General features: G+C 38.6%; 2 protein-coding genes across 4 annotated transcripts; both read right to left on the bottom strand.

Moving 5' to 3' along the window:
• Positions 1-258: 258 nt before the first annotated feature.
• Positions 259-4,376, bottom strand: LOC116252186 (probable 2-oxoglutarate-dependent dioxygenase AOP1). The gene is made up of 3 exons (XM_031626300.2): positions 3,847-4,376; positions 3,321-3,657; positions 259-885 (listed from the first exon to the last, which is right to left on the bottom strand). The coding sequence occupies exons 1-3, from the start codon at positions 4,215-4,217 to the stop codon at positions 634-636; spliced, it is 960 nt and encodes a 319-aa protein (XP_031482160.1). The 5' UTR covers positions 4,218-4,376; the 3' UTR covers positions 259-633.
• A 5,655-nt stretch (positions 4,377-10,031) lies between these two features.
• On the bottom strand, positions 10,032-19,918 carry LOC116259278 (transcriptional corepressor LEUNIG). Of its 3 annotated transcripts, none has more exons than XM_031637013.2 (18): positions 19,390-19,918; positions 19,178-19,275; positions 18,965-19,074; positions 18,232-18,648; positions 18,048-18,136; positions 17,612-17,699; positions 17,464-17,539; positions 17,126-17,175; positions 15,094-15,402; positions 12,643-12,855; positions 12,101-12,331; positions 11,838-11,979; positions 11,586-11,695; positions 11,283-11,432; positions 10,821-10,976; positions 10,616-10,732; positions 10,312-10,518; positions 10,032-10,236 (listed from the first exon to the last, which is right to left on the bottom strand). In XM_031637013.2, exons 1-18 carry the CDS (start codon positions 19,419-19,421, stop codon positions 10,093-10,095), a joined length of 2,739 nt encoding a protein of 912 aa, XP_031492873.1. In that variant the 5' UTR covers positions 19,422-19,918; the 3' UTR covers positions 10,032-10,092. The 3 variants fall into 3 exon arrangements, with proteins under 3 accessions (XP_031492873.1, XP_031492883.1, XP_031492890.1); XM_031637023.2 differs by having other exon boundaries at positions 11,838-11,955; positions 19,390-19,917; XM_031637030.2 differs by lacking the exon at positions 12,101-12,331 and having other exon boundaries at positions 11,838-11,955.
• Positions 19,919-20,136: the final 218 nt, after the last annotated feature.

The raw sequence follows: 20,136 nt of genomic DNA, 5'->3' as shown, positions 1-20,136 counted from the left end.
GGTAATTGGTGTTGTATTGATCGTTTCTGCGACAAATTAAGCCTTTAATTGGCGATTGAGCACAAATGCACCTAAGAATGATCGTAAGAAATGTTTCGTCTTTGCCGAGCTACTTCAGGATTAGAGTGGAGAGTGAGACATCTGTCAACTAGGCATCATCTGTTCATTGTGTGCAGTATAAAGGAGTAGCACTTGAGAGTCAAACTAAAGACCGAACTTTTATTAGTCTGTCTCTCAGTTCAACCAATTATGCTATACTTCTCTTAAAGATTATAGACTCGCTCTCTTTCTCACACATACACATACACGCACACTTGCGTGGACTGGACTGTCCCATAGAAAGGAAAGAAGGTTAAGTAACTTATTGGTTTCCATTTCTTTACCGTGAGGGTACTCTGACATACGATCTAGCTTACTTACCAATCAAACAGACCAAAACATGCTCTTAGAACTTCGAAGTCGAAGAACAGTCCAAATGTTTTTGGGAGCGTAAAGCACCCTTTATTAATTTAATGTACAATATCTTTGTACTCAAACGCTTATTTTCCACTAATATGTGCTATATATATTTGTATGCATGTCGTTCATATCTCAAGAGAAAGGCACCGCAAACTCCAACCATCGCATGATCTTCTAGTCGTGTGACCCAGCAAACACGTGGATAGCTGACTCTGAAAGTTTAACGCCTGTGGTGCTGAAGTAGTACAGGAAATCCGAGAAGTTGAATGGGTTGAAGAGCAAGGCATGTCCATCATCGACAAGCTGCTCTGGTACCTTGATGATCGCCCCGTCCTTCGGGGTGGAAAATAATCCAATGGAAAACCTTTCCTTGTCAAACACCATGACTCGATGTGTGGGAGAGTGAAGCCTGCCATTGCTCCATGCCTGTAGCAATCACCAGGTGTAAACAAAATTATTTTTTATTTTTGTTTAATTTTCGTAAGTACTATAGGAGTTGCCATATATGAAGCTATTTTTTAAGTAGAAGTCTATTTTCCCTCTCCATTTTTAAGAAATTTAGTTTTACAAGCTGCAACTTGTGGCTATCAATCTTATTCACCCATACAACTCATATTAGTGTGCATTTAGAATATGAGCGCCTACAAGTCACCCTTACCAATCTCAGCTATCTAATTAATGTGATTGGGTAAATCACAAATTAAATCATGTGCATCTATAAGGTGACTTTTGAAGAAAATGCCACTCAACTTATATATAAGTAGCACTTTGCTTTTAAGTCGACATTGCTATTGAACTATATAGACCTTCACGTAATCCCACTAATAACTTAAATAGCTTTCAGTTTCTGCTATGAAATGCTCAGTTGAGAATTTCATGAAGTAAGAAACAGAGTTAGTTGTTTGAGTTGTCTCCGCAGTTGGTTGTAAACATTTCGTTTTTGGATTCATTGCAACTAGTGTTGAATCAACCAACTGAAGTATATACATATTATGCATACATTACACACATGTGCTATGATATTTTTTTTTATGTTTTTCTTTTATAAATCCAATTGCAGAAAAATATTGTCAAAGTTGTCAAAAATTTAGGGGAAAACCACAATTAAGTATTGTAAGTTAAAAAAATAAAAAACAACAATTTAAATCCTCGTCAAATTTGATGTATACATCAGTCGCTTCTTCCTTTCTTTTTCTAGTGTTACGATGGTGGAGATGTGCACGTCATGGATATGATAAAATTTGTGAAAACAAAAATTTGTGAAAACAAAACAACAGTAATCCTTTTGAATATTGAACTTATTGTGTTGTTTGTTGTAAACTTGTAAACAAGGGACATCGAGGTGCAACTTGAAAAGGAGACATCAAGGTGCAACTTGAAGTGTGGCAAAGGCGGCACTTTAAACACCAAAGAAGGCCCTACATCTTCGAGGATGAACAAAAGTTATTGGGGCCGCTTAATTAGAGAATACAATATATAATCATTACTAGAACCCACTCATAAAAAAATAAGTTTATATCTCTCTTCATCGAGTGCTTGTTAATATATCTAACTCTCTTCGCATTAAGTATCAGCCAGTGTTCATTTTACATGCATCGTCTTATTATTGGTTCATACTGGTTGATTACACGTTGCACTGCCAGGTTATATCCGACAGTATCGCCTGTACTGCGCTGTCATGGGCATGTTGCCCTTCTTCCTTTCCTTTGAGAAGGGATATTGGAGGCGTCCAACTGTAAGGACTGCCAAAGATGGAGGTGTGGCGGTTAAGGAAGGAATATTTCAAGATGTGTTGTAGGCTGATCTAGATGATGGCGGCCTCATGACTGACAGCAATCGCTGCTCACGATTTCTCCTGCGTCTTGCAGCAGTTCGAGAAAACTCTCCATCAATGGCGGAGGTCAGGACGTAGTTACAGTACTCTATCAGCTGTGTTCTAAGGCTTCTTTTGTGTCTTAATCCTACCAGATTAGCTAGCTCTAGTATAGAACTGAAGCAACTTAAATGAAGGAGAATTAGGAACCTCATAACCTTGAAAGAAGGAAAGAGAACGAGGAAGAAGACCCCTTGCAAAAGAATTGGGAGAAGGGAGATTGCTTGCTCGTCTTTTATCTCATAATCTTGGAAAGCCTTTGAATAAATGGAGAGAAATAAGGCATGAACAAGGTGGGTTGGAAGCGCAAAGAGGAGACACACACTCTCTCTCTCTCTCTCTCTCCAATTTGTGATTTATTGAACAATACACTAAAAGCTAAAAAGTAAAATAATGTACTCTAATCATGGCGTGTATAGGTTAATGGGTATCAAGTTTATTTGCCAATAAATTGCATAGGCCAGGGTTCCAAAAGAGTTTTGATATTTATGGTACTTTATAATCAACAACATTTAATGAAACAAAATATGCTTATGTTGTGTTTGGATCACACCTTCCAAATAAGGAAACCAGGTAATGTGATAATGTCATTTTTTAGCATGTTCTAAAACATGGTTTGTATGCATGGGTGGTAATAAAAAAGACTTTTTCTATGAATAGCTCAACGGGCAAACTATTTACTTCTAAGTTGGTTATATGCATAAGTCTGTATACCGTGCACAAGTACATATGCATGACATGCCCCTAAGAATGTGCCGTGATCCACATAATCATCTCTCTATTTGCTTCAAAGCGATTTATCAAAACAAGTTTTTCACAAACTGATCAGTTCTAACTGTTACTCAAACACGCCTTGAACACCATTGAGAACAAGTATTATGTTGTTTTAATAGCACATTATTAGCATTCATTAATTGAGAAAAGGGCCTCTCAACGATCAAACAGAAAAGAGAGAATTATTGAATTATAAAGGCGATGAAGTGCGTACCATCAGAGAGTCACCAATAATCACTACGAACGTCGATGGAATGAACGGAACATGAGCCCAATCTCCGCGTTGCTTGGACTCCACCTGAAGACCCTCAACCCCCTGTTGACACAATACCGTAAGCCAGTTCTTGTCCGTATGGTTGCAGAGGCCGACGGCGGGGCTACTATTGGAGCCATCTGCCGCTGCTGCTTCATAGTTCATTAAGCGCATTATACAATGACTCTCATCAATATGTGATCTAACGAGCGCCTCCAGTCCGTAGCTCTCCAAAATCATTCTCTGAATCAAGTTCCCCAATGTCAACAGCTCTTGGCCGAAGCGGTTGATAACCTTACTATCAACAAATGATAAAGAAAATAAACGACATGCTTAGTCCACTGTTCACATAAATGAAATGGGTTTCTTAATCTTCTGCCTCTTTTAACAAGCTAGCTTTTGAAGAAGGGAAGTTCCCGTTTAGATGGAAGTTTCCGGTAAGAATAGAGAGTTTTATGAGAGACAGAGCGAATGGTGATGTGTGTACCAGAAGCTCTGGTTGCCTTCAGGCCACATGAGGTTGGTGAAGCGGAGAGCAGCCTCGGGTTGGTCGACGTCCTCAATTCCCAGGCTCTCGAACAGGGGAATGACCTCTGTCCTTCCCTCGTACCCGCAGTATGGCTTGTGGGAGGTGTTCCTCCTCTTGGTCTCAGTGGGGAGGTCGAAGAGCTGCCTGGCAGCTCCGAAGGCGTCCTCCACCAATCCCGCCGGCATGTCGTACCCCGCCACCATGAAGCAACCGAGCCTCTCCCCTGCCTCTCTCATCTTCTCACACGTCCTCCGCCATGCCTCCGTCCCAGGCACCATGCTCTTGCTCAAATCTATCAAGGGGATGGATGATAATGTTGACGAACCCATTTCTCTCTTTCTCCCGGATCTTCCCTTCTGCTTCTGTGTTCTGCGGTACTGAGTTTTGTTTCAACTCTCTGTTGGACGTTGAAGTGTAATATATTGTTGCTCTCTCTCTCTCTCTCTCCCTCTCTCTCTCTCTCTCTCTCACACACACACACACACACACATATAATGCGTCTGCTCTATATGTATCTGTATCATGTGAATATATACCATTCACAAACCAACCAGTGTTTTTTAGAGAGAGAAAGGGCGATTCCTGAAATACGTAAATTTCTGAGAAAGGTAGTTGTGGTTTAATCCCGAGCACGTAAAGCTACCTTGGAGGGGTCTTCCCGCCTTTTTTGTGTGAGGCAAGGTTTCCGTTTTCGGTCCAAGTGTTGTGCAAACCCTTTTTTCAATTGCATTCTTTTTTCAAAACGATCTAAATTCATATGGGATTCAAGTTACTTTAATCTAAGCGGTTTAAAATCTTGAATTATTAATCAAAGTCATTATGGATATAAAATTAATCAAAAGGTTTACTTTGTAAAAAAATGATGGAAGTGAAGTGAGTAAGGATTATAAGTTTGAACCAATATAAAAAGAAGCAATTTGAGTTGTCAAACAACTACAAAGTTGTAAGCTAATTAAAAAAGTTTAAATGATGTTCGCCTGTATCATGTTTCTAGTGAGCTGGTCCAGACAGGCGGCCAGTTAATGCGGATTCGATTTGATTTTCACAATAGTGCCTTGAGTGTCATATTAAAATGCATGCATTAGGTGCCTAAAATTTCTTGTAGAAAAAGTTAGACCAATGTTGACACGATTTTCAGCAAGAAAAAAGAAAACAAACCATTAAATTCAAGAGATCAGATTAATTTACAATGCTTCGTTCTTCGCGCAAAAGGTATTAAAGTTAGTGAACAATATTTTATAAGGTGGTCAGGTCAGAAATTCACCGGACGCAGCTCATCCGCACCGATGAACAGCTGCTAAGCACCACTAATAGCTGTCTTAATGTCCTAGATGAGCCTTAAAAAAATTGTACAACAATTACTGCTCTAGGCTTCCTTCGTTTGTAACGCATATGATCCTACATTTCCTTTTAAGCAACTGAATTTGGTGGTTTTTACACTTGGACTTGGCTTTTCTTCAAAGTTCATTTCAATAGAAACTCTCTTATGCGTCTTCTTTTATTTCTCAGATTCATGTTTACTCTCTTCTAACCATGACATACAGGTCTCTCAAGAAATTCTAAATTAAAACGTGCGTAATGTGGTTCTGCTAGATAGGTATTAAAAATAGATTGCTGATCTTTCTTTTATACGGCCAGACGTCAGCCCTGACGAGGACAACACTAAGAAAAAGATGTATCAGACAAAGGACCGACAGGGTGAAAACTGCTGGACTTGCTAATAAATTAGATGGGTCCTCCCTCGAAACCATGATCTTATCTTGAGTAGGTAGCAGTTGGCAATTCAATGTTTTATGATTTGGACTGGTTGTCATGTATCTTCTTGAAGAAATATTGCCATTCCTCTTTTCGGATTATTATAGAAAAACTGTTCTTTGGGAAGGGAGATTTATGATCTTGCTTTTGTTAACAAAACTCTCAATGATGTTAAAACTCTCAATAACATTGAAGCGATACAAGGTGTCGGTGATCGCATCTTGATTTTCTTTTGTAATGTAGTGCATAGGGGTTGTTTGGCAGTAAGGACACTTCATGGAATTAGTATTCTATAAATCTGTTCTAATATTTAACGCAGATCTATTGAATACTCCCCAAGTATTTTTGCTACCAAACAACCCCGTAGAGGAACAGGTTTTAGGCATGGAGGAAAGCTTCTGAAGGTTGGGAGATGTCGATGGCATTTAGAGCTTGTGTTGTGAAAGTTTCATGAGATGGATTAATTGGGATGATCAGTCAAGAAGGTGCTTCGAACATCTGGCAATGGTACGGGTTCTGGCTTGGCAGCTGGAACTTTGATGACTTCGAAAGTGGAATTTTTGATCCAGCTAGCAGTAAAGCTATCTGCAGATCAGGAGATCATGAAGATGGCTGGGGTCGTCCAAGTCTAGAGTACTAGATCCTTTCTAGAGGTGATGAGATGAAGAATAACAATTGAGGATTGATGCTGGAAACCAGATTGATTGCCTTAACCTCCCAAAAAGCTGTACATTAAATCTATACAACATGGCAGCACTTTTACCTTTCTTGATAGAAAAGCAAGACGAAGGGAAAAGAATCCACAAGCATGAACCCACGTATTCACCAGTGAATATCACAAATTGTCAGCAATATTGGTGTCCTCCCAAGCACAACCGAATGTGATGTACCCAAAAGGTTAATTTCAATGAGTTCATGCTTTAGATATCAAGCTCTCGCAGATAGTGATAATACTGAAATATGTGACCTTCAACACACACACACACACACACATATATATATATATAGAATCTGGCAGAAAATGCAAGCCAAAACCAGCACACATGCATCTGAATAATTTTACGCATTTTTTTTCCTCATGAAGAAGAGGGACGAGGGGTTGAATTTCATACACAAGGTTCTCAAAGGCAAAAATTAAAACTCTACAAAAACAAGAAATTAAATTTCATACATTTTGCGGAGCGTTTACATTTTCCAATTCATGTTCATGAGAAAAAGGCCACCCCTCATAAATTTGACAGCCACAAGAAGTCAAGAACCTTGATACAACCTTCTTGGGTTGGCAGTTTCCCTGCAGGGTACTTGACTTAGTTGGCATTTGTCCCCTAACGTTCCTAATGGCCTATATGAATTGGTATTAGTAGTGCATGGTCATAAGTGGTCATTACAGTTGTCCTTCCATTTTTCAAACCTATCTATCTCTTAAAGGGGTACATACTTCTTCTCATGTCCATCCATTTCTTTCATAAATATGTTAGCAGAAGTAAACCCTTTCATTTTCCCTCTTTTGGGTTCCTAAATTTAATTTTTTCTTGCCTAGCTGTGGTTGTAGCCAATAAATCCATCCTTCGAATTAGGAAGTCAATATAATACATGAATAATAAGAATAAACATAACTCTTGAGCACATTATTGGGCTTCCTTAATGTTTGAAAAGCAGCTAAAATTTTTCAAATGAGTTTATCTTGCCAAGTTGAAAATATGCTACACACTGTTGACAAACCGGACAAGAATCTATGAATAGATTCGGCCATGTAGGCAGCATGATACAAATTCACTATGCAAGTTTTGCTTCATTTATTGTGATATGATCCACAACAACTACTTTTACAAGGACGGCCGACATACAATTAAAATAACTAAAAGCAGACCTGCTCGGAAAGACAGTAGATCAACCTTTTAAGTTCATGAAATTTTGTAAAATCTGCAGCTACCTTTGGAAATTCCAATATTCAAGATAAGGTGGATTTATCATTTTCAGTAAATGAAAGGGATTGAATTGTTTCTGGTTGTCTGTCCATTACTTCGTTTCGATGCATGACCGACCTATCAACACAATATAGGAAAGAAATTTGTAGATCTTCGTCATGTAGTGTTATGTATGTGATGGAAATCGATAAAGGTCGTCGCCGCCATGTGGGTAGTCATGGTTCAAATTGTGTCGGTATTATTTTGAACAAGTCGAATCTATGACATTATGTTCCTGGGAGACATGTTTCAAACTGACCATCTAATAAGAAACAGTGTTTGCTTGTCGAATCTGAGAATCATATCTGTGATTACATTATGTTTCTATAACAAGAACATAGTATTATTGATTCCGAAGAAGATTCTTGACCAATTTCTTCAAACTCTTTCTGTAAAAACAACAATGGATACAGCAGTAACAATAAAAACAGAAATTAGAAGGATAAATTTTCAATTTTCTTTTGTCTTTTTTCATTTCCTGTCGTGGGTAGTGTTTGCCGAGGTTCAGCTTCTACCTGAACCGATCGTTGCCCGAGTTCTCCATCCAGATCAGATAAAACGGATTCAAGAAAATGACTGGGTTCAGTAAGTTCCAAGTTTATCGGACACATGATCCATGTGAAAGGAAGAAATGAAACCTGCCCTTTTTTTGTCCATTTCCTTCCGTTATCTATAATAGAGTGACGCCCACCCCTGTGGCCATGCTGCCAACTAGCCTCTTTCTGTCTCTCCCTTCTCTCCTGCTTTTTTTGTTTTCTTTTGCTGAACTTTCTAAAACCGATGAAAACTTATCACCCAACTTTTTTATTTAATGCATCTTCCCATTCGATGGCTCTTCTAGATTCTCAACAAAGGTTTTTTTTAGAAAAAGAAAACAGAGATTAGGTTATAGTTGACAAACTTCACACGCTTCAACTGTCCCTTAAGTTGGTGACTTGACATGGGTCGTCCAGATTCCAGCATGTCAAGCTGGAGGCATGCATGATTTCAGAAGGCCTTGTGAGAGGCTTCCCTTTCCTTTGTTCTCTCTCTGTGTGCCATGCATGGTGAATACAAAATACAGTTTTCTTTGGCTTCTAAAACAAGCTAAAAAAAGGGGGAGGCTGCTTTATGATGGTAGAGAATAATAATGAGAGATGCTTTGCTGGCATGGTGGTGCATGAATAGAAAAAGAAGCTACAAAAAATCTTTCATTTACCCCTCCCTTTCATATTTAATGCAAGCATCTCAATGTAAGAATTTTTCAAGAGAGTGCATTTTTGTTGGGTTACACAGAGAGAAAGCTTTGTCCTTTTTGAAGTTACACCTTCTCAATTTGCCCTTTTATAGATATTGACCCACATTTATTTTGGTCTGTGGGGTTAGCGAGAAACGTTATTATATTATTATATTTGTCCTTCCCTTGTCGCCTTTCCTTTTTTTTTTCAGATATGGCAGGATTAGGCAAGATTGTGTTAGGCAGACCAATTCTAGTTTATACCCAAGTGGCTAATCTGTTAACCTGATTGAGTTTGAAGGCCCGCCAACCTTAGATAAGCGGATGCATGTTGTCGAAATAAAATTGTTCTGAATTGGCAACTTGACTAAAATAATCAGCCAAGAGATAGCACGCGTCCATTATTCATTTTTATTATTTTTAAAGTACTACAAAATTTTTTATATTTTTCTGCAATATTTTCTTTTCGACTGATTTGCTAAAGCCTTGCCAACTTGATTCAATTTTCCGGTTTTCCAGCATTGAAGTGGACACAAGTCTTATTAGCAGGTCTCTTCTATTATAAAATCACGACCCACTTGCCAACGGAGCTTCATCCAGCCGAGGAATCCCATTTAGACCTTTTAAGCTTAAAAAGGGTACAAGAGCTTAATACCCAGAATGCATCACTAGGCATAAATGACAGATGCCAAACCCAGTTTGCTACCTGTCTTTCCTGAACAGAGAGCAGATTCCGTGAATCATCGCGTTTCGAAGAACAGAGTTTAGCAGTAAACTAAGTGAGATTGCGTCCTTGGCCGACTTTCGGGGGAAAGAAGAAAATGTTGCTCAAAACAAAAGTTCATGACACAGTAATGGAGCTACGTAGATACGAAAGAAATGGATATAACGCAACATTGAGGTTAGTTGTAAGGGATACAATCAAACGGACAGAAGAGTACATAACGCATCATCCTGATGTTGAGTGGAGTGGCAAAAAATCATAACCCCTTAGCACTGCATTGATTGAGAAAATGTTAAAGAAGAAAAGAAAATGTTGCAAAAGAGTTTGCTACAAAAATAATTCATTCCATGCACGATTCAAAATATACAACAGCTATATGTATTAAACTGGGAATAGCATTGACCAACTCCATTGAAAAGCCAATCAACATGTTAAGTAAATTCCTGCAAGAAACCATGCAACCAGAACTGCAACTAAGAGGTTAGAGACTGTAAATAGATATACTTTTATAGATTATAAGAACGAGATACATGAGAAAGTTGTTATTTCCAGAGTTTCACAGACTTATCATGACTTCCAGAAGCAACCACCCCTGTGACACTCGATGCTGCCAGGGCTGCAATCAAGCCCTCATGAGCATTAAGTGTCATGCGCTTGTTCTCTACCATGTTCCAAAGCTCCAGGGACTGAAGAAATACAACTATGTCAGACACAATAGAGACTACCAAAAAAGGAAATAAATTGGTGATAGCGACACATGCCTGATAACATCCGATCACTAGCAATGACGGATAACTTGGGTGGAAGACACAGGAATGAAACTTATTGCCAGTACAGTTTAGCTCATGAATGCATTCCCCTTCACTTCCAGAACCAAGACTCCACACCCGCACAGAGTCTTCACTCACAGATGCCAGTAAGTCACCCATAGTGTCCCAGCAAACAGAATGAATTGTTTTCGTATGCCCCTGCGATCATGATCACAGGTGGAAAAAGAATAATTCATTCAACAACGCTGTTTTCAAATTGTCTTCAAAAAAAGAATACAAGGTCAGATAATCAAACCTGCAGAGTCTGGCGGCAAGCTTGTGTCTCAACATCAAGAACTGATATTACAGTCTCAGAAGCTGCAGCAAGATACTTTCCAATGCGAGGTTGAAACCTAAGTTGGCTTGAGCCACCCTGGAGCAAAGCACAACATTTGATGGGGATGATAAAGAACAAAATATTACCGAGTAAAATTATGTCCCCAAAAAAGAAGAAATGAGACCTTGAATATTCTTGTGCAGCTGCCATTGTTTATGCTCCAGTAACGAATTTCCCTATCTCCATCACAGGAGCAGATGAGATCCTCTCTATTCGGATGAAAATCCACGGATGAGACAGACATGGTATGGCCTGTAAAAGTTCGGAGCGAGTAGGAAGGCTGCACATATGAAAGTCAGACAATTAACTGAAGCATCGATAATTTGCAATGGTGAACCTCTCTCTCTCTCTCTCTCTCTCTCTCTCTCTCTCTCTCTCACACACACACACACACACACGTGCGTAGTGTTTAGTCTAATGAAGGATTTGGAAACAGATGCCATATGCAACCACATGATTGCAGGGCAAGCATCTCGAGGCAACATGATCAAACTAATAAATACTAACCATATTGCACCTCAATGACAGCAATCATCAAGAACAAAAAAGAAAAGACAAATGGAGGTTAAAAGAATAGCATATATACCTTATCTGCATCCCAGACCCTGACAGTCTTATCAAAAGATGAGGTTGCCAAACGTGGAATGCTTGGACTAAAGCGAACATCAGTAATTAACAAGGAATGCTCCTCTAACGAACTCTTCTGCTTCAAAGTATCCGCATACCACAGGACAGCCTGAATAGCAAGTTAAGCAAGGTAGAAAATAAATTGGTCAACTGTTCCAGGTTCATAATTTTCACTTGCATTCATGTAAAACTTCGTTGACCAATTAAAGACCATATTTATCATCCCTACTACAGTTAAATACCATAAAGTTTCAGACTAGACCTTCTTCTCATGGCCAGCACTTGCTAGAAGTTTTCCATCCGAAGAAAAATGACAACAGGTGACTTTGCTTGAACTTGCACGAACATGGTTAATCTCACTAAATGTACAGCCTGACAGGATAAATGTTTCACAAATTGAAGAAAGCATGTTAGCTCATTTGTCACCAGTCAATAATATAAGACAAGAATGCAACAACAGCGACAATGTGACTGGCACAGCAAGAAATTGAACAAACAATTGAAATTTGCTTACCTTTGGTGCCTTCCATGCAAGGCCCAACTGTGTCCCTTTGATCTATATCATCATGAGACAAGAATGACTCCACATTGTCATCCAATGAGCCATCATCCACAAATCTTTCAATATCAGCCTGCACAATATCTTTGTCATCCCACTGACAAAATGGAGTGCTAATGAGAATGCGTATGAGGTACCCACGCCATGATTGGAAAAGAAAAAGGTTGCCTATTTCTAATAAACATCAAGCTCCAACCTTTTGGCAAAAAGCTACTTACAAGTTGATTTGATGGAGATGTAAGCGTTCCAGCTCCATCTGAACCAAACATTATTAGAGGCTTAGATGAGCTTGCACTATGCTGCAATATTACATCACCTGGTGTATGAGTTGATGGGGTAGAAGGTGCAGAGCTTGGTCCGGTAGTGTTGGCTGTTCCTGAGCTATTAGCAGGACCTGATGAGGAACCAGGCTGCTTCCTTTTCCTTGTACTCTGATTCTTGGAAGCCGCCTTCATCCACATAAGGGAAAAATAAGCTTTTTAAATATTAGTGAGATTAAACTGAGAGCAAGTCAGCTTACAACCGGATAGGATACAAATAGGCTGATTAGCCTGAGAAATGTATAGGTGAATATGTTCCGTGAGAGAAGCGGCAAAACTCTTGCAGCATATTGGTCCTATTTGTGACTCTAATGGAGACAGAGCCCCTAAGGGGCCAGGGGCAGAAAATCAAGGGAAATTACAATTAAGTTGCCTAATAGAATCCAACCTACCAATATGGTCAATCTACAATTTGCTATCATGAAAAACAAGTATAAAACCTGATCAGTTCCTCGAAAGGAATTCGACATGCTGCTATCCATGGCAACACCACCACTGACAGCTTTATCTTGTTGATGAAGTTGATGATTGCTATTCTGAGACTGCTGACTTGTAAGCAAGTGCTGTTGAAGCTGTTGTTGAGTGTTATTTTGTTGTTGTTGCTGCTGCTGTTGTTGCTGCTGCTGCTGCTGCTGTAATTGTGCAAGCTTCATCTACAGATAACATAATAACCATATGGGTTAAAAATTATAAATTTTAAGGGAAACATTATAACAGTGAAGAGATTCACAATCGTTAGAAGCAATTTCATTTAATGTGAATACGTCAAATGTCAGCAACGTCTATTTCATGACCTGATAAAAGAATTTGATCTAGACTAACTATTAAGACTAAGAAGGACACATTGAGATAAGCTCATTAATATGCAAATTTAAAACTTAGGTCACCTTAACGAGCATCAGACAACAATTTTCATTCACTTGCAAGTCTTGCATCCACTATTCAAACAAGCATTCAAACGAAGACTAGAAACCATTTGCAATTTAGCATAAAGAATAATCCTGCAGATCTCAACTATAGAATCAGACACAAGGGTTTGGGTTATAACTTCCAGAAACTCATTAGAAAACTTACGAGGTGGAAAGAAAAAACTCCTCAAGGTGAGGAATATGCAAGCTCTAAGCAGCTATTTCATTGATCAGATAGAGAATTTGTACATATAATTGGAAAACACCGTTTTGAATACAATAAGCAGCAGAAAAATTAGAAAGTCTTAATGGTCACTTTGTAGTGGAAATGAATTTTGAAAATTCTGAAAGGTACATGAAACACATCAAAATCCTCCAGTGCATTAGAGAATTTCATGATTGTACTAAATAATAGTAAAATACAATAGCTATAAGCCTACAAATACAACTTATTCCCACTTCTACCATGAACTGATAGCCCAGAAGCACTTGATCCTTTGGTCAACTTGCATACTACATACACTTACATCAAAATGCTAAGTCACATGGGTATGGGCATGGCAACTTTAGAAAATGTAGGTACCGGTGTATGGCAGGATATATATATATATATATATATATATATATATACACACACACACACACACACCCCTAAAATAACAAATAACACAGAAAAATCAAAATGAACACTACATTTAAATAAACAAGTGCTTTCAAATAAAAACATTACATGTTCATGAACAATAACTTTAAAAATATAATGAAAACTGAGTTGGAAAAAATTAAATCAGATAAAATTAAACAGTTTGGATCAATTTCGAAACTAAAAAGTACCCAAGTACCCACTTTGTGTACGTGTACGGCGACCTTATTAAAGTACCCACGTGACTTGGTCAAAAATGTCACTCAAAGGTAAATAGGCTCAAAAAATTTAAGCAAGAAAGAGAAAGAATACTGAAGAAAATAAATTAGCATCCCCCCTTAAACGTCTCTGTCATCATGATTGAAATCACATTCCTGAGACCAAATAACAACAAAGAAATAGTAGTATTTGATCTACAGAAAGGTTGCGTTTATGCAGACACCACTAAAGGGCAAACTGATTTCAAAAGAAATTGCTGCTCACCAGCTGAAGGGCTAACTGGGACATTGTTATGCAGATAGCACAGGCAGGGACTCATAAAAGATGCATGGAAAAGGAAAAAAACACATTGCCTCGGCAACTCCTAAAACAACCACACATTTTCATAATTATATCTTCAGGTACCTGTTTCATAAATAATTGACTAGTCGTTTGATGAACAAAAATTTGTAAGAATGGTCAGTAACCAAAACAACAATATGCATTAACCTTAATCTCCAATTTCAATCTCATGGCAAATTCAAATCTCAAGGCAAATAAAACAAGTTTAGTTGTGAAAGAATAAATGTGGGATCCACCATTATATTTATTATTAGAATAAAAAATCCCTCCTAACATTCACTAGGATCAGAACACAAAAACTTTAATCAGTAGCAGTAGAAGGATAAAGTTTGAAGTGATTGGAATGTACTGCATCTAAAAAAGGCATAAAGCCCTAAAAGATGGAATTCTATGAAATGTTGATCGTATGATAGCCAGAAACACGGGGTTCATCAGGTGATCTAACAAATGTGTGAGAGCACAAGTAGTGAATATATCAACTTCATTACAAGTCAAAGAGAAGCTTTAAACAACCATTATCAGTGCACAACATAGAGTAGCCATCACCAAAACTTTTAATTATTGCTGCATAACATTGCTCAAAGAAATGGAACCCACAACATAAAGGGAACGAAGGGAACAATTAATATCATTTGATGATTAAAAAAAACAAAAGTAGAATCTAAACATTCAAACTGGAAAACAGCCATGATCTTACCAATGAGAGGTCAAACAGGGAAATGGAATAGTGTGTTATGTGTGTCAGTGGCAGAGAGAGAAAGAGAGAGAAAATGAGGCACCTTAAGCAAGGCATCTGGATCTCCTCGTTGAAAAGGAGATGCTGCTTGCATTGGAGATCCAACACCCTGAACCATATCACCAACAGAATTTGACTGACCATCCTTTGCTATGGCAGCAGTCCTATTACTCATAAGCATCCGCAGCCTTCTGTTCTCAAGATCAGATGCTGAAGGTGAAGCAATATTCTGTTGTTGCATTAGAAAGTGCTGGTGTTGAGGATTCATCATCTGAAGTTGTTGATATTGTTGTGATGACTGTATAAATGGCTTTTGTGATTGTAGAAGACCCGGTCGGCTGTGGTCATAGCCCTGTCATGCATGATAGGACTAGCAAATTGACTATAGAAGATATAACATGACCAAACATGGACAAAATAGAGAACAGAAGAATTGCAATTGTGCAGCTTAAAGATGACGCCTGAACAAACTTAAAGTTCAACAAACAACAAGTTGAGACGTATATCACACTAAATCAAAGACAGGCTTTCCTACTTGTCATTTTAAAGCATGACATAAAATCTCTTTGCAGAAAAACTAAGTGTCAGTGTGCAAATTAGCGGTGCCTGAGGATGCAAGGAAAACATATTGACCTAGATGAACTGGGAAAATGGAAATGGCCATATAGGAGTAGTTCTCAATTGCAATGCAAGAACAAATTCTCGCACGTAAGAAAGAAAACAAACTAGCTTACCAGCGCCTCATGTCTTATTGACCTCATTAATCCACTGATCAAGCTACTCTCATTGATCAATGAATATAAAGCAAATCAGCACTTGCTACTCTTTGTGTACAGACTATTTATTGACAATAGTTTCTAAAATATTAGTGTGCCATATATATGTGTGTGTGTGTGTGTGTGTGTGTCACTTCTATCAAGAAATCACGAGACAAAGTGAAACAAATTTGCTGTAAATGACTTGATCATGTGGACTCCTGACAAGTCAGACTGACCTGCCTCACTTTCATTCTCTACAGGCAAGGGCCTACATGTAGCTCTAGTTTATTCAGAGACCTACTTGCAGCCCAAAGCCAGTATCAAGCCAACCAAAGTAACTGGCTTCAGATTGACTTTCACTATAACATAAAAATTCAGTCACCACAGTCAGACAAGATAGTTCACCCATACTTTATCAATTTATCTGTATTATTTTATAATATAAAAAATGTGATATTTTCCATCTCTAATTTTCAAACAGTGAACATTTCCCACAAATTTTATTCTACTCTAGTTAATTACCAACAAGGATGAGGGAAAAAATTCAATTCTGCACAAGAACACTGTATTTATTGTTTTCGCATTTCATTTTTTTTTTAATAGTAGATTCCATGCATGGACGTCCATCAAGTTTATCATATCATCAGTAGAGAATCATAAAGCATAAAGAAACTACAGAATATACATGGAATTTCTGTAGTTTCTTTATGATTAAAGCACTAAAGGTTGGTAAAGCACCATAGGCATGGATTTGGATAACTGAACAAGAAACAAAGCATTCTTGGAAATTAAAGGTATTAATAAGAATTGCAGATTGTTAAAAAAAATCCAATATGTTTTCCTAAGTGGCCAGAGAATTGATGAAACAATGGCTTAATGCTTTTCCAAAATAGGCATAGACAGCAAGGGGGCACCAATAGGAAAAAAATTATCATGAGATAAATGAAGCATAAATCAATAAAACTTTTTATTCCATGCCAACCAGCAATGATCTTCATGAAGCCGCATCAGTTCCCTGATTTGGATGTGAGAGTGGACCAATCACAAGATCAAAGCCTAAACTGGAAAATATCAAAACATATAATTGAACTAAATTCCATTGATGAAAAGATTGGATTTTGAGAATGAGTGTCATTTCTTTCAAGAAAAACAACTTCGGTTCAAGCTTGGAAAGAAGAGAACATAGACCAAAAGTAGAGGACCCATATCAGTTATCAAATACCCCAAGTATAGAATTCTCAGCTGCAAAATTAATTGCAAAAGTAAATGTGTATAGGAGACAATAATCTAAGAAATTTCATGCTAGAGAACACTAACCGTGAGAGGCCACCCTTTTAATGTCAAATTGTTACTGCCCTGGTTAGCACCTGTCACAAGTAAGGCCACCATTAGAAAGTTCAAATTCATGAGTATGCTTTATATGGAATTGTACGCATTAGGTCTGAAGTTGCACATGTGCAACACGTTGTAATAAGGAACTAAAAGAGAAAAATATAAAGACAGTCAAGTCAAGCTAAAGCAAAGTGGGTCCAATGTGAGAGCAGGATGTATCGAATGATAACTGAAGAATTTGAAACATAACTGCTGCAGAGACTTTAGTTAACATACTCTCATAACACTATGTAAAGAGAAAAGTTGAACTTAAAATAATTTACCGGAAACTCCAATCAATGAGCCATCAGGGCCTGCAGCTCTTGAGCTCAGTATGGCATTCATTTCACCCTTTATGTCCTATATAACATTTTTGTTAGAAACAAAACAAGAAGACCAAGAAGAGACAATCGTTGACTATATCTTACACACCGGTGTGGGAACTGGGAGTTGCTGATTCCGTAGTTGGACTTGCTGAAGAGCAGCTGACATCCCACCAGCTGTCCCATGTAGTACTTGCCTGAAAATTATTAAAAGAAAGCAGCACCAATTAGATAACACGATTAAGTTCAACAACTTGCACTCACATTTATATTCAGAAAACCAAAAGAAATAGGGAAAAGCCAAAAAATAAATGGACGAAAAAAATAGGAAACTGGAAAGAGCAACGAAAGTAATATGATCAAATAATCTTAAGAGCTCGCAGCATGGAGTTGTAAATACAACTTTAATAGATTCATCCAAAATTCTAAATTATTGGCATTGGGTACAAAAACAAGCACGAACGCTCCAACATTAGACCAATTTAATATTAATGAGAAGGGCGAAAAACGAAATACATAAGTTATGAAAATATGATATGTCATACCCTGTGGGTTGTGGAGGTGTTCCAGTCGGCTTCAACATCGTAGCATGATTAGGATCGGATAACTGATTCACATTATCGCCGAACCTTTGCTGTAGAGAAAATAGATGACATTGATAAATGACAAGCAATAGATTAATGCAGGCACCAAAGAGCGGAAGGAAAAAAGGAAAAATTCAAACAAAACCTTCACGGATACATCATCAAGGGGATCTCTTTGCATCGGCAACTTTAACCGTTCTTCATACATTTTTGTCGCTAAAGCATTTGCACCTTGCGCTTGCTTCAGGAGAGGTTCAGCAGAAACAAGACCATTTGGAGTACCATTTAGAATATGGGTACCTTCTCTTCTCTGTTGTTGTTGTTGTTGTTGTTGTTGTTGTTGTTGCTGCTGCTGCTGCTGCTGCTGTTGTTGCTGCTGCTGCTGCTGTTGTTGCTGCTGCCTCTGCATTAGAAGCTGCATTTGCAGCTGCTGTTGCTGTTGTTGTTGCTGCTGTTGTTGTTGTTGTTGCTGCTGCTGCTGTTGCTGCTGGAGCTGAGGCTGTTGTTGCGGTTGTGCCTGCTGTTGCTGCTGCTGCTGCTCACGCGCCTTTATCAGCTGTGTCTGCCATCAGCACCAAACTTTAGACGACCGACCGCAGAACATGTCCTCTTTGTTTACGCACACAAAAGTCTTTCATCAACATGATACACGAAAATACTTTTGAAGATGGTATCCTCATTTCAGCACGTCTACATCTTTCATATGAACAGAATGAAGCAACTAGATGCTAAATATTGTTAACAATCATAACTGCACGTATAACTTATTACGACCACTTCTAGAATAATCAATTGTAATGTATCAATTATCAAATGCCACCGAATAGATGATGAAGAAGACGAAGCATAAAGTGGCAGACTGTCGAAGAAGTTATCACCTCTATGTAGGAAGCAGCGACATCGGAATGTTTTTCGTTCGTTCGGGCAATGAAGATGTCCCAAAAGACCGACCACCATTCAAAAAGAAAACCTCCAGGTGCATCAATGGCTGAAATAGGAAAAGTCCCCAAATTTTACATCAAAGAAACTCTAAAAAAGGAGCTTTTTGTTTTTTTAACATGTATTCAATTGGTTACCCTGAATCTGCTTACCAACGGGGTCAGAGGAGACTTTGCCCTCGGCCAGAAAGGCCTTGGCTGATGCCTGCAAATTCCTTTTAACCAAATAGTCATAGATATACACATCCAACCTATCCATCGACAAGAAACAGAAACAACCAACGTCAGAAAAGCAGAACAAATACCGAATAAACCTCAAAGAAGAGAAACCCTAAAGAAGGAAACAGAGAAAGAGAGATGCTCACATTTTATCTGCTTCCCAGTTAGTCTGAGACATGATAACAAAACAAATATAACCAGAGAGGTAGCGTGAGAGAGTCGCAGACAGACAGGAGAAAGAGGGCGGGGGAGAACAAAAGAATGATGCTCTCAGGGAAAGTACAAAAGAGGAGCCATGGATTTGAGTTCGGTTGTACTCTTTTCAAGATATTGCATGGACGAAGACATCTACAGTGAAGAGCGGCGGGGGGAAAGGCTCGACTTTGCACATGGCAGCAGAGAGCTAGACAACGAGCCTTCAGTGGCCTCCCTCTTTCTCTCACCCTCTCCCTCAATTTTCGCCTCTCCTTTGGTTGGGTAATAAAGAATATGATGCTGATGATTGAGGAATTTAGGCTTGGTAGTGGTGGGGATGGGATTGGGATTGGGGCTCTCACTCGCTTTCTCTCTACAGAAGAAGAAAAGATGAGAGAGAAAGAGAGCAGAAGGGCACCAACAGAGAAGAGCACAAGGAGCTAACCCAAATTCTCCATTTCCTCCTCCATCATCTTTTTCCTTTTTTGGTCTCAATTGGGTAGTGATCAGCACCATGGCATCCACAAAATCTACTGACTTTCCAAGTCAATGACCAAGACATCCCTTCTCTCAGTCAAGAACAATGTCGTAAAGATCGGTCTGTGAATCCGTCTAGACCACCAAGCCGAGGATTCTGCAGCAACAGTTGGTGATTTACCATAAGATTAAACATTTCAAATTCATCGTGCCCAAGGGGT

Source organism: Nymphaea colorata, chromosome 1 (genome assembly GCF_008831285.2).
Source record: "Nymphaea colorata isolate Beijing-Zhang1983 chromosome 1, ASM883128v2, whole genome shotgun sequence".
NCBI lineage: Eukaryota > Viridiplantae > Streptophyta > Magnoliopsida > Nymphaeales > Nymphaeaceae > Nymphaea > Nymphaea colorata.
Note: the sequence above shows the minus strand (reverse complement) of the source record. Positions and strands in the feature narration are given on the sequence as shown.